Here is a 16,722-nt window from a genome sequence, read left to right on the forward strand (position 1 = left end):
TTTACAATGTTGTGTTAGTTTCTGCTGTATAACAAAGTGAATCAGCTATACATATACATATATCCCCAATTCCCCTCCTTCTGGCGTCTCCCTCCCACCCTCCCTAAACCACCCCTCTAGGTGGTCACAAAGCACCGCTTTGAACTCCCTGTGCGATGCAGCTGCTTCCCACTAGCTATTTTACATTTGGCAGTGTATATATGTCCATGCCACTCTCTCACTTCGTCCCAGCTTACCCTTCCCCCTCCCTGTGTCCTCAAGTCCATTCTCTATGTCTGCGTCCTTATTCCTGTCCGGCCCCTAGGTTCTTCAGAACAATTTTTTTTTTTTTAGATTCCATATATATGTGTTAGCATACGGAATTTGTTTTTCTCTTTTTGACTTACTTCACTTTGTATGACAGATTCTAGGTCCATTTACCTCAATTGAATTAAATAATTCAATTTTGTTTCTTTTTATGGCTGAGTAATATTCCATTGTATATATGTGCCACATCTTTTTTTTTTTTTTTTCGGTATGTGGGCCTCTCACTGTTGTGGCCTCTCCTATTGTGGAGCACAAGCTCCGGACGCGCAGGCTCAGCGGCCATGGCTCACGGGCCTAGCCACTCTGCGGCATGTGGGATCTTCTCGGACCGGGGCACGAACCTGTGTTCCCTGCATTGGCAGGCGGACTCTCAACCACTGTGCCACCAGGGAAGCCCTGTGCCACATCTTCTTTATTCACTCATCTGTCAATGGACACTTAGGTTGCTTCCATGTCCTGGCTATTTTAAATAGAGCTGCAATGAACATTGTGGTACATGACTCTTTGTATTATCGTCTTCTCAGGGTATATGCCCAAGAGTGGAATTGCTGGGTCATATGGTAGTTCTATTTTTAGTTTTTTAATGAACTTCCATACTGTTCTCCATAGTGTCTGTATCAATTTACATTCCCATCAACAGTGCAAGAGGGTTCCCCTTTCTCCACACCCTCTCCAGCATTTATTGTTTGTAGATTTTTGATGATGGCCATTCTGACTGGTGTGAGGTGATACCTCATTTAGTTTTGATTTGCATTTCTCTAATGATTAGTGATGTTGAGCATCGTTTCACGTGTTTGTTGGCAGTCTGTGTATCTTCTTTGGAGAAATGTCTATTTAGGTCTTCTGCCCATTTTTGGATTGGGTTTTTGTTTTTTTTGATATCGAGCAGCATGAGCTGCTTGTATATTTTGGAGATTAATCCTTTGTCAGTTGCTTCATTTGCAAATATTTTCTCCCATTCTGAGGATTCTCTTTTCGTCTTATGTTTTCCTTTGCTGTGCAAAAGCTTTTAAGTTTCACTAGGTCCCATTTGTTTATTTTTGTTTTTATTTTCATTTCTCTAGGAGGTGGGTCAAAAAGGATCATGCTGTGATTTATGTCATAGAGTGTTCTGCCTATGTTTTCCTCTAAGAGTTTTACAGTGTCTGGCTTTACATTTAGGTCTTTAATCCATTTTGAGTTTATTTTTGTGTATCGTGTTAGGGAGTGTTCTAATTTCATTGTTTTACATGTAGATGTCCAGTTTTCCCAGCACCACTATTGAAGAGGCTGTCTATTCTCCATTGTATATTCTTTGCTTCTTTATCAAAAATAAGGTGACCATATGTGCGTGGGTTTATTTCTGGGCTTTCTATACTGTTGCATTGATCTATATTTCTGTTTTTGTGCCAGTACATATTATCTTGATTACTGTAGCTTTGTAGTGTAGTCTGAAGTCCAGGAGCCTGATTCCTCCAGCTCCGTTTTTCTTTCTCAAGATTGCTTTGGCTATTCGGGGTCTTTTGTGTTTCCATACAAATTGTGAAATTTTTTGTTCTAGTTCTGTGAAAATGCCATTGGTAGTTTGATAGGGATTGCATTGAGTCTGTAGATTGCTTTGGGTAGTATAGTCATTTTCACAGTGTTGATTCTTCCAATCCAAGAACATGGTATATCTCTCCGTCTATTTGTGTCATCTTTAATTTCTTTCATCAGTGTCTTATAGTTTTCTGCATACAGGTCTTTTGTCTCCTTAGGTAGGTTTATTCCTGGTATTTTATTCTTTTTGTTGCAATGGTAAATGGGAGTGTTTCCTTAATTTCTCTTTCAGATTTTTCATCATTAATGTATAGAAATGCAAGAGATTTCTGTGCATTAATTTTGTATCTTGCTACTTTACAAAATTCATTGATTAGCTCTAGTAGTTTTCTAGTACCATCTTTAGGATTCTCTGTGTATAGTATCATGTCATCTACAAACAGTGACATCTTTACTTCTTCTTTTCTGTTTTGGATTCCTTTTATTTCTCTGAGTGCTATCACTAAAACTTCCAAAACTATGTTGAATAATAGTGGTGAGAGTGGACAACCTTGTCTTCTTCCTGATCTTAGAGGAAATGGTTTCAGTTTTTCACCATTGAGAACGATGTTGGCTGTGGGTTTGTCATATATGGCCTTTATTATGTTGAGGAAAGTTCCCTCTATGCCTACTTTCTGGAGGGTTTTTATCATAAATGGGTGTTGATTTTGTTGAAAGCTTTTTCTGCATCTATTGAGATTATCATATGGTTTTTCTCCTTTAATTTGTTAATATGGTTTATCACATTGATTGATTTGCATATATTGCAGAATCCTTGCATTCCTGGGATAAACCGCACTTGATCATCGTGTATGTATGATCCTTTAATGTGCTGTTGGATTCTGTTTGCTATTATTTTGTTGAGGATTTTTGCATCTATGTTCATCAGTGATATTGGCCTGTAGTTTTCTTTCTTTGTGATATCTTTGTCTGGTTTTGGTATTAGAGTGATGGTGGCATCGTAGAATGAGTTTGGGAGGCTTCCTCTCTCTGCTATATTTTGGAAGAGTGTGAGAAAGATAGGTGTTAGCTCTTCTCTATGTGTTTGATAGAATTCGCCTGTAAATCATTCTGGTCCTGTGCTTTTGTTTGTTGGAAGATTTTTAATCACAGTCTCAATTTCAGTGCTTGTGAATGGTCTGTTTATATTTCCTGTTTCTTCCTGGTTCAGTCTTGGAGGTTGTGCTTTTCTAAGAATTTGTCCATTTCTTCCAGGTTGTCCATTTTATTGGCATATAGTTGCTTGTAGTAATCTCTCATGATCCTTTGTATTTCTGCAGTGTCAGTTGCTACTTCTTCTTTTTCATTTCTAATTCTATTGATTTGAGTCTTCTCCCTTTTTTTCTTGATGAGTGTGGCTAATGGTTTATCAATTTTGTTTATCTTCTCAAAGAACCAACTTTTAGTTTTATTGATCTTTGCTATTGTTCCCTTCATTTCTTTTTCATTTATTTCTGATCTGATCTTTATGATTTCTTTCCTCTGCTAACTTTGGGGGTTTTTTTTTGTTCTTCTTTCTCTAATTGCTTTAGGTGTAAGGTTAGGTTGTTTATTTGAGATGTTTCTTGTTTCTGGGTTGTAGGTTTTTCCCTTTCATCACTTTAAATATGTTTTGCCACTCCCTTCTGGCTTGCAGAGTTTCTGCTGAAAGATCAGCTGTGAACCTTATGGGGATTCCCTAGTATGTTATTTTTCCCTTGCTGCTTTTAATAGTTTTTGTTTGTATTTAATTTTTGATAGTTTGATTAATATGTGTCTTGGCGTGTTTCTCCTTGGATTTATCCTGTATGGGACTCTCTCCACTTCCTGGATCTGATTGACAATTTCCTTTCCCATATTAGGAAAGTTTTCAACTATAATCTCTTCAAATATTTTCTCAGTTCCTTCTTTTTCTCTTCTTCTTCTGGGGCCCCTATAATTTGAATGTTGTTGCATTTAATGTTGTCCCAGAGGTCTTTGAGACTGTCCTCAATTCTTTTCATCCTTTTTTCTTTATTCTGCTCTGCAGTAGTTATTTCCACTATTTTATCTTCCAGGTCGCTTATCCATTCTGCCTCATTCTGCTATTCATTCCTTCTGGAGAATTTTAAATTTCATTTATTGTATTGTTCATCATTGTTTGTCTGCTCTTTAGTTCTTCTAGTTCCTTGTTAAACATTTCTTGTATGTTCTCCATTCTATTTCCAAGATTTTGGATCATCTTTTGTATCATTACTCTGAATTCTTTTAAAGGTAGACTGCCTATTTCCTCTTCCTTTGTTTGGTCTGGTGGGTTTTTGCCTTGCTCCTTCATATGCTGTGTGTTTCTCCTTCTTCTCATTTTGCTTAACTTATTGTGTTTGGGATCTCCTTTTCGCAGGCTGCAAGTTCGTAGTTCCCGCTGTTTTTGGTGTCTGCTCCCAGTGGCTAAGGTTATTTCAGTGTGTTGTATAGGCTTCCTGGTAGAGGGGACTGGTGTCTGTGTTCTGATGGATGAGGCTAGATCTTGTCTTTCTGGTGGGCAGGACTGGGTCTGGTAGTGTGTTTTGGGGTGTCTGTGACCTTATTATGATTTTAGGCAGCCTCTCTGCTAATGGGTGGCGTTGTGTTCCTGTCTTGCTAGTTGTTTGGCACAGGGTGTCCAGTGCTATAGCTTGCTGGTCGTTGAGTGGAGCTGGGTCTTAGCATTGATATGGAGATCTCTGGGAGGGCTCTTGCCGTTTGATATTATGTGGAGCCAGGAGGTCTCTGGTGGACCAATGTCCTGAACTCGGCTCTTCCACCCCAGAGCACCATGACCCTCTCAGCCACACACATGTTCTTTTTTTTTTTTTTTTTTTTTGTGGTATGTGGGCCTCTCACTGTTGTGGCCTCTCCCGTTGCGGAGCACAGGCTCCGGACGCACAGACTCATCAGCCATGTTTCACGGGCCTAGCCGCTCCGCGGCATGTGGGATCTTCCCAGACCGGGGCACGAACCCGTGTCCCCTGCATCGGCAGGTGGACTCTCAACCACTGCACCAGGTGGACTCTCAACCACTGCGCCACCAAGGAAGCCCCATATGTTCTTTTAAGAGCACTCTTAAGTAACATCCTGATTGCGTGCGGTACAACTTTACTTTCGAACTGAGAGTTGAGGTGGATGGGATTTTTGCCTTCCCCAGATGGTTGAAGGTTATGATTTTTGTTTTTGGAAACCCCACCACCTCCTTATTTATATTATTATTTTTGCAAGAAAAGTATAAAGGGAGTTGGAGTGGAGGTGAGATTTGTGATCACGAAAGCCTTGGACGCCGTCCTCTCCGTCTTCTGCCTCTCTGTCTCTCTGATTAGTTCCTATCCAGCAGCAGATTGAAGCAGGAGATGATTCTTCTCAAGGTTTGTTCAGCAGCTTCACTTCTAGGTGAAGGCTTCATGAACCAAGTGACGTCAACAAACGAGGCTTCTCTCTCTCTCTCCTCTCTCTAACAATGAAAGTTGCTCTAATGGAATTCTGTTCTGCCAAAGGAAAATATTGCAAATCTACTTCTAGTCTTCACCCTTTCAAATTCATCTACCATGCTCTTTGGAAGTGCAAACTAGTCCACGTGAAAATATCACATGGAGTTCCTCAGCACCCGTCAGCATCAACCACTCAACTTGTGAGTGGATGAGCCTTCAGATGATCACAGACCCAGTCTTCAAGTCTCCCAGCTGAGACCTCAGACACACAAAACTAGTTTCAACCTAGGTGCCAAAGAGCCCTAGCCCCTCAACTCCTGCCTGCGCCTCTGGGAGCCAGTGCCCTTGGCGTGACGTCACTTTCTCCATTACTTCTTTTTTAATGCTCCACTTTTTTTTGGTACTCTGAAAATTCCCAGTGGTCAAAGACCAATGTAAATGAGAAAGAAAGATGTGATTTTTAGCTAGACATTCATTTTACTCTGTGTTTTGATTGCTCATTCATAACTGGGATACTAATATATCCCTACAGGAGAACAAGATGATGTTCAAGAACATGCTATACTGTTAGTTACTGTTATTAGTCAGGACTCCCCCCACAAAATACATAATTTTTTAATATTTCAGAGGAGGGAAATACACTCTCCCCCTTTAGCTTATCAGAGATACTTCTTGCTTCTAAATGTCAAGATAACATATTTTACTAAAGCAAATGTTTTCTGTTTAACTTTAGGCACTGGATGTTGGACACAAAGATCTATATGCAAATAGAAATATAAAAATTAATTCCAATACTAAATATAAAAGGATTTTGAGGCAGTTCACTGTATTTCTAGTGTTCTCCACAACTGCAGATAATTAAGAATTGACAGTAATTTAAGGAACCAGCATCTCTATCACAATGCCATGATGTAATTATTCCTACCTAAAGATATTAGCAAATCTTATTGGTACTGGAATAAGGTGTGGCCCCAAAAGCAAAAAACCACCAAAACCAAGAACAAAACAACCAGTTAACAAATAGAAAACAGGAATTTGTTTTTACACCTTGCGTATAGTATGTGCGCAATGTTGGGTAAGTGAGTGAAGTGAAAGAAACTCAGTATTTTGATCTGAAGTGTAGACTAGTAAACAAAAAGCAAAAAATGATGAGTATTCAGTTTAGTTTGCCAGATATGTGTACAAAGGGAAAATAAGTGGATAAAGTCTTAGTGTAAGCAATATGCTCCCATACAACTACTGATTAGATATACTACCAGTTAAAAGTTTCAAAATCTGCTAAAGTTTCTGAGAAATAACATTTTAAAAGGTAACATAGATGGGACTTCCCTTGTGGTCCAGTGGGTAAGACTGTGCTCCCAGTGCAGGGGGCCTGGGTTCAATCCCTGGTGGGGGAACTAGATCCCACATGCATGCTGCAACTAAGGAGTCTGCATGCTACAACTAAGACCCAGCAGAGACAAATAAATAAATAAATATGCAAAAAAATTAAAGGTAACATAGAATAAGCACAAAACCTAGAGACAGAAAATATGGACTTAATCTAGTATTACAAGGAGTTCTTCATACGACTTTAAGCCAATACCCCACTGTTTCTATTCTTATTTAGGACATAGAAGTGATTTGTATTCTTCACTTTATCCCTACCAGGACTATCGGGAAGGGTGGAAATGTTGGTAAGAAGCTGATTCCCTGAAAGAAAATACTATAACATAAAAGGTAAAGTGTCCATTGGCTGCTGATGGTAATTCATTTGTTTTCATTTTTACAAATTTTAAAGGCCATGATTATGTTTCACCATCACTGTTGCACAGGGGGAAAATTCCCCTATCAGAGTAAATGCCAATTCCATATTCCAGAGTAAAAATGTAAGACTCATGAGAAAAAAGTGGCTCACTGAGACTTAGTGGACACTATTGTTTGCCTGTCCAGCGTTCATTATCCCATTCCTCCTTTCTAACAGAACCCTAATTGTATCAGGCATTCACCCATTCTCAGATCCCTTTGCAGAAGCCAATTCAATCCCCAGGCAGATTCAATCACAGTAATCCTATTTGCTTTGACAGTGTTTGATTCTAGAACCCAGGCCTAAGCCAAATAGCATGGTCCAGGTTAGGCAGATTACCTAAGGTAATCAGACCTACAGAAATAATTTTTTTCTCTTTGGTTGGTTCTCTGTCCTCCTCCTTGTGAGAGGGGATGTCTGTCATCTTTTTCTTGGGTCCAACAGGTTAGCCCAGGCATGTCCTTCTCATGCAATAGCAGAAGTGCAAGAGGGCACGTTTTAATTTACAAACCCTTTTCAAGCTTCTGCTTGTATCATATCTGCTGACATTCCATTGACCAAAGAAAGTCACCTGGTTGAACACAGAATCAAGTTCTGGGGCAGTGCACCCTGCCCTGGGTGACAGGTCACTGCAAATTTACATGGCAAAGATGTGAAGAATTGGGGCTATTTTTGCAAATCACCATTGGCTGTAATCATTTCTGGGATGCTGGCTACTGTTATATATTGTTTGAATTTTAAATTGTTCATTCTTGAGACAAAAATGAGTAACTTAATAAAGAAGCTTATTCTGAAAGGAAATCAACAGATTTGAATGATCTGATTTAAAGGAAGAAATCATTAGGACTAAATGTTAGATATGTCCAACTGCAGAATGGCAATAAATAAGACTACATATTCTTAAGCAATATAAAACTAACCTATTGTATGTAATTCTCCATGTTTCGGAACATATCCTGAAACAATGAATATGATGTTGCTCTTTCTTCTTTATCATTATTGGAAGAATTACATTATATTTATTTTGGAGCTTATGATTTTAATCTCAGTACAAACATGCACAAACTGGAAACCTTAATGAGGGCTCTGGGTGCCTTTTAAATTCAGTATACTAATAAGAGGTTTTGAGTAACTCACCTGATGACGCAAAACAGATTTACATTAGCATTGTATAATGAAAAATCAATAAAAATAACTCTAGTGCTTCTTGTGATCCAGCTGTTCATTCGAAGATTAATGAACTTGTTTAGGGTTTCAGATTTTGATTTTGATAAAGTGAAAATATATCCCCCATTTCGGTAAACACCAGTAAATCCCCAATGCCAAGGGGAGTTGATAATAGGAGGAGAGTACTTCCATCTGTTAGATATAAAAAGAATAATGGAGAGATGAGAAAGCCTGACGGAGAAGTATCTAAGAATTTAAGTTAACCTTTGGTTGAAAGTAGTAGTTAAAAAAAAAGTACTAAGTTCATAAGTATTATAGTAATTTTGAAGTAAGATGGTGAGTTAAGGATTAAGCTAAAAGGATTAAGATTGAATATGTTTTCATTGTTTAGTGCTTATTGTGGGCAACACACTGGACTACATACTATGAGAAAAAAAATTTTTTTAATCCATCTGTTGCCTCAGGGAACTTGAAATCTAGAAAATAATGACGGATTTTTTCTTTACCATGTTGTCTCTGTTATCTGACGAGATCTTTAGTCTTTGAGTAGGACAAAAATATCCAGGGTTTTGATTCAGAAATATCTGTCTCAGTATGGGGAAAAAGATGCTTCACAGTCTGTGTTTTAACGATCATATACCATTTATAAATGCCCAATAAATAAAAACTTTGTTACAATGTCTATATTGTTATATAGGTATCTTATTTTAATGAAAGTACACAAAGTAAAATCTGTATAACTAAATTTTGTTTCCATTCTTTCTACTTTTAACTTAGTTATGCAATATCAAAAAGTAAAGCTTTGATTCTTCATTTTAGTCCCTATTCAGTCTCCTAAAACAGATCTGAACAATTATCCAAAGATGCTCTGCTTAAACTTGTTTTTCTGTTAGTAACACCATGTTTGTTTTCAGCAGAGAAGAGAAAAGTGACAACACTAAGATAAAATACTCATTTTTAATGAAAATTCCATAGTTGTATGTTTGAGCATTTTCCATATGATTGTTAAATTGAAACAAGAACATTTATTACACCAACCCTCTCCTACTTCCAATTTTTTATACTGGTTTTAATTAATGAATGTTACATTTTAGAAAGAAAAACAAGCACAAATTGATTCTTATTTTGTTTGTCAGGAAATGACACATTAAAATTCTAAATCCATAATGTTAATTTTGGTATTTAAATTATTTGTAGTTGTTATGAAAATTTGGAATATTAGAATACTTAACAGATTAGTCTTGAGATCAAATTTAAATGTGTAATTAATAGTTGACTTATCTTGTAATTTTTCATTGAAAGGGAAATAGTGTGTAGTACTGTTATAATAGTATAATATTTAAGAGAATGTGTCACCATACTTATGAATTTATTAGGTTTATAAGAATTATACAAGCACTTTGTTGCCCTCAAGAACACCCAAAACTCATAGAAAGAAAAAATAAGTCAACAAAACCCACAAAGCAATGATCAATCCTAGGGGTAGAGAGGTAGTTGTTCAAGAAAGGAAATGTAATCACTGTTCATATTTATAAAATAAACATCGACTAATGATTAACAAAAATTACAGTATAACTACAGGCTAAGAGGAACAGGAAGTGTATATGTGGAGGGAGTGGCATAAGAGGGATATATGACAGACACTTTCCATGACAGAGACAATAGATATTTAAAACTATAAAATCAAGAAATAGTATAAGCATATTATTCAGAAATAGGAAGTATATACAAGAAGAAACAACGAAAAGTGGCTGCTTCTGGAGTGGGAATTATGAGTAGGAAAGGGTGGACTTTGTAAATATTTCATCACTGATAAATATCAAATTTTAAAAAAGATATATTTTTTGCCTCTATGATTTTCATATGACCCTAAAAGCAATGATACCAGCAGCTTCTGTGTTAAGCGGGGGTAGTGTCAGTGGCTTTGGGCTTTTACATTTTCAATATAAAGTGTAGACATGAGTCTACACTAGCAGTAGCCTCAGCCACTTTGGAGAACAAAGGCCGTAAGATCTTTGGCGGGTATCATCAGATGCAGTGTCTGTAAAACATAACTGCCCCTTTTCAACATTGGCGACAATAGAAGATATCACTGAAGTAAGCCAGAGTGAGAAAGCAACAGAGTACACCAAAGACACTCCCTAGGGATCCCAAGAAGCATTTGGAATGTGTTTGAGGGCATCTTGCCAGAGCCAGAAAAGCTGATTGAGTTTTGTAAAAGCAAAAATGGGCGCTTTGCCCTGTGTCCAATATGACTTAGCACTTCATTTACCACAGTTGGAAAAAAAACACTTCACATCCTTTGGTAAACAAAAAAAATAACAGGTTGTGGACTTCCCTGGTGGCGCAGTGGTTGAGAATCTGCCTGCCGATGCAGGGGACACAGGTTCGTGCCCCGGTCCGGGAAGATCCCACATGCCGCGGAGCGGCTGGGCCCGTGAGCCATGGCCACTGAGCCTGTGCGTCCTGAGCCTGTGCTCCGCAACGGGAGAGGCCACAACAGTGAGAGGCCCGCGTACCGCAAAAAAAAAACCCAAAAAAACCAGGTTTACTCTTCCTTTTCTAAACACTGCATCTCGGAGTCTTCTTTTGATACTATTACTGAAACAGTCTCCTTACCTGCCAGGCCCCTGTTGGTATTATTTGGAAAATAAATATGTTTTCACAATTGTTTGAAGATACAATGGTAACTGCTAGAAAAAGTTACATGTAATTTTATACTACTTACTCAGTATCATATTTAAGGCCAAAATCAGACAGATCTTCATTTTCAGAAGTGTATTTGTCATAACATTCATTCATCAAGGACTGAAAGGATGAATGGACCTTGCACGTGTTGTTGCGGACTTTTAGTTGACGGACTCTGGGGACTCCTAAAAGTATGTTCTCATAGTAGATGCGACTGCTGTTCTTTAAGTCATACAAACTCTTGTTATTGTACCATGAGTCCCAGTACAGGCCTTCCAAAAGGGGTCCTTCCATAAACTTCATATAGAAAAATAAATGTTATGGGAAAAATATTTCATGTCAAGTGTATAACAGAATCTACATTCATAATGTTATCCATAAGAATATAAAAATCAGTGATTTTAGCCAAGCTACCATTAATAATGGTAATGGTAAATGATGATGTTGATGATGATAACGAAAATGGTTAACATTTCTTGAGTACTTACTATGTACTGCTCTAAGCACTTTACGGGTATTAACTCATTTAGTTCCATAACCCTTCTTCTCCGAGAGGTATACTGAAAACTCTCCCCCAATACATGAATATCAGGACTGGTCATAGCCACAATTCATGGCTTCACCTCGAAGTTACCTGTGTCCCCCCTTTCCTCTCCAACTCTGGTGGTGGTGACTGCTGCTTCTGTCTCTGTCACTATGTGCTCCTTCTAAGAGATCCTAAGCCTAGGGTTCATTTTTTTTCTTTCCTGCCTTTGTCTTATTTGCCATTGGCCACATACATACCTCAAGACAGCACAGTAAAAAAGAAGCAGTTGGGCTCCACTTCTTGTCTCAGGGAAAATTTCCTATCATTCTTTCATATTTCACTTGGCCTAAGCCAATGACTTCTAATCATTTGCCTTATCTCACACTTCTCTCACTCTCAGGAAATGACATTGTCTCCTTGATAAGTTTCAAATTCCTAGCATGGCATTCATGATTAGACCTCTGTTCAATTCATAGTTTGGTCTTTTCCACCTCATCTCCTATATTCCTATAATGCCAAAACATAGTTCCACATGATGCATTACTTATAGTACATATCGTTTTTTCTTCCTAGGATGGTCTTCTGTTACTCATCCTTTAAAACTCAACTGAATTGTGATCACCTCTGGAAAGCCTTCCCTACCTCTTCCTTGTATGTCCCAATGTTTGTGACATAGGATACCTGAAACTGGTGTTCCCTTAATTGTTCTTTCCTCATAATGTGAACATCTTGCTAAGTGTAACAAAAAAAACAAGTCTGTTCTAATGCTAAAGGAATGATACTCTTATGCAATTAAAAACACTATAAAATTATATTTTGTAAATGTACTCTTTATTATATACTGTACATTACTGTAACACACACACAAGAGTATAGGCCTGTATACCAAAATCACATATATTTTAATTTATGGGCAATTTAAGGAATTTTTTTTTTTTTTTTTTGCGGTATGCGACCTCTCACTGTTGTAGCCTTTCCTGTTGTGGCGCACAGGCTCCAGACGCGCAGGCTCAGCGGCCATGGCTCACGGGCCTAGCTGCTCCACGGCATGTGGGATCTTCCCGGACCGGGGCACGAACCTGTGTCCCCTACATCTGCAGGCGTATTCTCAACCACTGAGCCACCAGGGAAGCCCAATTTAAGGAATTTTTAACGGTAATTTTCACTGTATACAATTTTAGACTGACTTTGGATCCTAACTCCCACATAAGAAATCTATTTCCCAAATGCAACGATAATGTTAAAAAAAACAAATATCACTTTTTTAAAGTTACAAGAACTCTATCACACTGAGAACACAGGTTCTCAATAAACACTTAGTGGTTGATTGATTCTAATAGTTTAAAGAAATGACATTTTTATTCATTCCTTCAATAAATATGTATCAAGTGCCTACTATGTGTGCCAAGGGCTTGTTTATGCAATGCCTAAAGCTACTTCATCCACAGTCACATGACATCTTACCTTCCAAAAGTCAGTTATGCTGCGAATAGACTTAAAGTTGATTCTTTCTTCACCATGCACAGACGTGTCCAAAAATAGAGATGACATAACTTTGTTTAAGTAATACATATGTGGGTTTACCATCCCAAAAGTCACTAAGGAGAAGAATTTTTTGTTTAAAAATTTACATTTAAAAACACAATTTTTATCAGGATTAAAAATGTACTTGTAATTTGTTCTCAATTTTGTTTTGAAAATTCAATTTTATTTTTCTAATTATAAGAGCAATAATAAAAAAACCTAAAATAGAAATATACAAAACAGGAAGAAGTTTCCTGTAATCCCACTGCTAGAATTAGGTTTGGCATATATTCTTCAGATTTTTCTAAATGCATAGACACTTACAGAGAAAATAACTTTATTTTTATAAAACTGAGATCACATTATACATACTATTCTGCAAGATGGGTTTTTTTCCCAATATTGAGAGTAGGCAACATAATATAGTGAGTAGTTTAGGCTATGAACTTTAAAATCAAACAGATAATGGTTTGAGTCCCACCATAGGGATAATATCTCCTACCTCATAGTTTTGTTATGAGAAGTAAGTGAGATAATTCATGTGGAACATTTAAAACTATGTTTTGGCACATGATAAGATTGAGAAGAACATTAACTAGTATTCTTTCTCACTCTTCCTAGGGGTGGGTGGGTGCGTTTTAGAGCAGGGTATATACTAAATATGTCTTTTTTTTTTTTGCTAGAAGGCCTTTATTTTTAGAAATAATATATCTTCAACATCATTCCATGGCACACATGAGCCTATGCCATTCTTTAACGTTGCATAGTATTTCACTGTATATACCGAAAATTAAACAAATCCTGTTGGAGATTTGTTTCCAATTTTTCCTAATTATGAAAAGGTGTTTTTTAAAAAAAATCCCTGAATAATGGGATTATGAGTAATCTTTAAATATTTTTCCACTCCCCAAATGGTTTGTAATAAGCAGTTAAAAAGCAATCTAAAATATCTTAATTTATAAAGTTGGCTAAAGCTGTCTTTTTAATCCAGATCTGACTCAAGCTCACCCCTACAATACCAATTAATTAGTTAAGCGATATATAATTGCCACTATGTATGCTGTACCAACATAAGTCCAGTCAGTGAGCTTGCATCTACTATATGTTGGGTGCTGTAAAGACAAAATGCTCTTTAATACTGATTAAGTCAATGATATTGACCCACAGATAGGAGGAATGTAGGTTGAGATGTTTTCCTGGTTCTCCCTAAAGATCTGCATTGATTCATATGTTCTGTGACTCAGAACTAGCATATTTTACTATTAACTCTGCAACAGGCCAGGGAAAAGAACAAAGCAGACATCAAGACTAACTTCTTAGGCCTCATTTGTAGTTTGACCTATGAAACTAGAGCAAAGCTAATGTATCTGTATCGCTCTAAAAGAAATCAAGAATTGGCAACTCAAGGGAATAATTATATTCAAGACAGAACTGCCAACAGAAAGGAATAATTAATTAAATCAGTGTTGACTATGAAAGCTTTTTATTACTTCTGTGACCTAAAGTTGTGCCCCTTAAGAATTGGAAATAATGTCAACCTAAATGAATTTAAGATGTTTAAAATGTGTCACTATTTTTTGAGGGGTTTCAGTAGTCTGAAAGCGTATGGTTTTATAAAATCCATATGTTTTGTTTTTCATCTGCACATAACTTCTTAGTTCAAACAGTGTCTTCATCTACATCTGTGTACTTACATATACATAAGTTTATTAAAAAAATAAGGTAGAGTAAGACCTCCTGAAGTGTGGTTCTCATTTCTACTTCCTTTCTGTAATGCAGCTTATGTTTTGGAGTTCCTGTGAGATATAAAACAAAAATTTTCCTTAATTTATAATATATATAACTAATAGGGATGGAAAAACACAGGCGCTTTTAGCTGTTTACACTGTGTGAAGGAAAGCTCCAGTGGCTTCTGGTTATGTTTTTACTCCCACTTTTATGAAGAAGGACTAATTACTAACATTTTCCCATGGTGATAGTGGGCAATCATTTTATGACCGTATATAATGAATTTTATAACCCGGATGTTTCCTCACCAGTCTTGTTTTAAAATGAAAAAGCAAAATACAAAGCAAACAAAACCCCCTCCTCTGTCCCTAATCGTTTTCTCCTCCTGTTAACTCTGCTTCTTGGGATGGCTGGCTCCTGCTGGAGGGGGTAAAAGGACTTAGCCTGGGGTTCTGCCAAGGCCACTACTCCCTAGATCAACAAAGGCTTTCCAAGGCCGGCCTAGAGAAGGCTACTATACAGCATGTGGCAGCGCCCAGCTCCAGCTTCCGGCAAGGGGCGAGATGTTCCCTCAGGGCTTCACTTTTCCTGTCTGTGAAATGGGTCCACAGTTCCTCTCCGCTTCTCAAGCGGAGGCTGCGACGGCTAACCGTTCTGGAGGTCATCTCTCACGTGAATACACGTGGGGCTACAGACTTCCTTGCAGGATATTTGCAATAGCCCATTCTGCTCTGCCCCACCCACTCCCTAGAGGAACCCCCTCACCGCCTAGGTGCCACCGGGACGCCTCAGCCATGGCAAACTTGGACGACAACGCCCGTTCCGCCGGCGGTGCCTGCGCGATACTCACACGGTGCGCGCCTAGCTCATGCGCCTGCGCGAGCCCCAGGCTCCACGATGGGAACAAGCGGCGCTAGAAGATGCCAGCGCGCCTGCGCACCGAGGCCTTTACGGAAAGGCTTTGCGTGAGGCGGGCCTGAGCGTGGTGGCGTTTGTCTCCTGCGGAGGACCGACTTCTAGGGCAAACCTGGCTTTAGGCCTGGGGTTAATCATAAAAATCGTAGTAATTAATTATAATGGGCTACCCATTCTTGACTTTTAACATCTTTTGGCTTGTTTAGTCTTCACACCGCCCTTTCCTGAAAGGTATGTGTTTTGTCCTCGTTTTAGACTTGAAGAGACTGAGGAGAATAAATTACTTACCAAAGGCCCGTTGGGGCAAGGTTTGCTCGACGCCGAAGCCCGAATTTGTAACCAAGACCCCACTCAGCCGCTGCAGCTTGCAGATACTGATTATTAGTAATCGAGAGCTGTTGCTGGAAATAGCTTCCACCCCTCTTTCCACCCAATATGGCTTAAGAGAACGTTGAAATAGATTAAAAAAAAAAAAAATTAAAAAAAAAAAGATAATGTAAAAGCGTAGCCCAAAACAGTAGTCTTTGGGAGCCCAGACTCACATCTGACCAAGCAGCTTTGCAAAAGTGAGAAGGTTTGTAAACCAGCTATAGAAAAGGCCAAATTTGGTTGTAAATTAAGGCATCCATAAGCCCGCCAGAATATGAGGGGGGGAGGGGGGCAGGGATTCTTAGGTTGGTAAAAAGGAAAATAAAAAAGGAATTCAGTGGAAAGCCCCAGGGTAGCCAGCTAAGAAACCCTTCAAGCTGTTTTGAAAGTAAAAAATAAAGCCACTTTTGTTATTTCTCCGAAAGAGATGTAGGGTGATGTTGATAAATGCTGTTTCATGTCAGGTAAAAAGGAAAACTAGGCCACATAGCAGCGAGGGTCAAAGACTACCAATGATAAAACGAATAGGAGAGGTGTAGCGAAAGGCCAGCAGCCAGTGGAGATGAGACCTGAGAAGAAAGGGCCACTGGCCTAGCTTAAGAATAGTTTAATACAAGGATTTGCCCTTTCCTGTACTTGGACTCTCAGAGGCTGGCAAAATTGTTTTCTAAAGTAGTAGGTTATCTGAACTAGAAATGTAGGAAGAAAAAAGCCCAAAATATAGGTATTCAAATTTA

At 38.3% G+C, this 16,722-nt stretch overlaps 1 protein-coding gene across 2 annotated transcripts in view; it reads right to left on the reverse strand.

Annotated features, from left to right (window-relative positions):
- PKD2L2 (polycystin 2 like 2, transient receptor potential cation channel) overlaps positions 1–15,497 on the reverse strand; it is a gene marked incomplete at both ends in the record, with an annotated part of 38,706 nt that extends 23,209 nt beyond the window's left edge. For both annotated transcript variants that reach the window (XM_082834972.1, XM_082834971.1), the window contains 5 exons: positions 8,206–8,427; positions 10,964–11,220; positions 12,914–13,047; positions 14,668–14,769; positions 15,467–15,497. In XM_082834972.1, the coding sequence (XP_082691098.1) occupies positions 8,206–8,427; positions 10,964–11,220; positions 12,914–13,047; positions 14,668–14,769; positions 15,467–15,497 (746 nt within the window). The remainder of the gene's footprint in view (positions 1–8,205; positions 8,428–10,963; positions 11,221–12,913; positions 13,048–14,667; positions 14,770–15,466) is intronic.
- Positions 15,498–16,722: the final 1,225 nt, after the last annotated feature.

This window comes from Leucopleurus acutus (genome assembly GCF_964270905.1).
Source record: "Leucopleurus acutus genome assembly, chromosome: 3".
Classification (NCBI taxonomy): domain Eukaryota; kingdom Metazoa; phylum Chordata; class Mammalia; order Artiodactyla; family Delphinidae; genus Leucopleurus; species Leucopleurus acutus.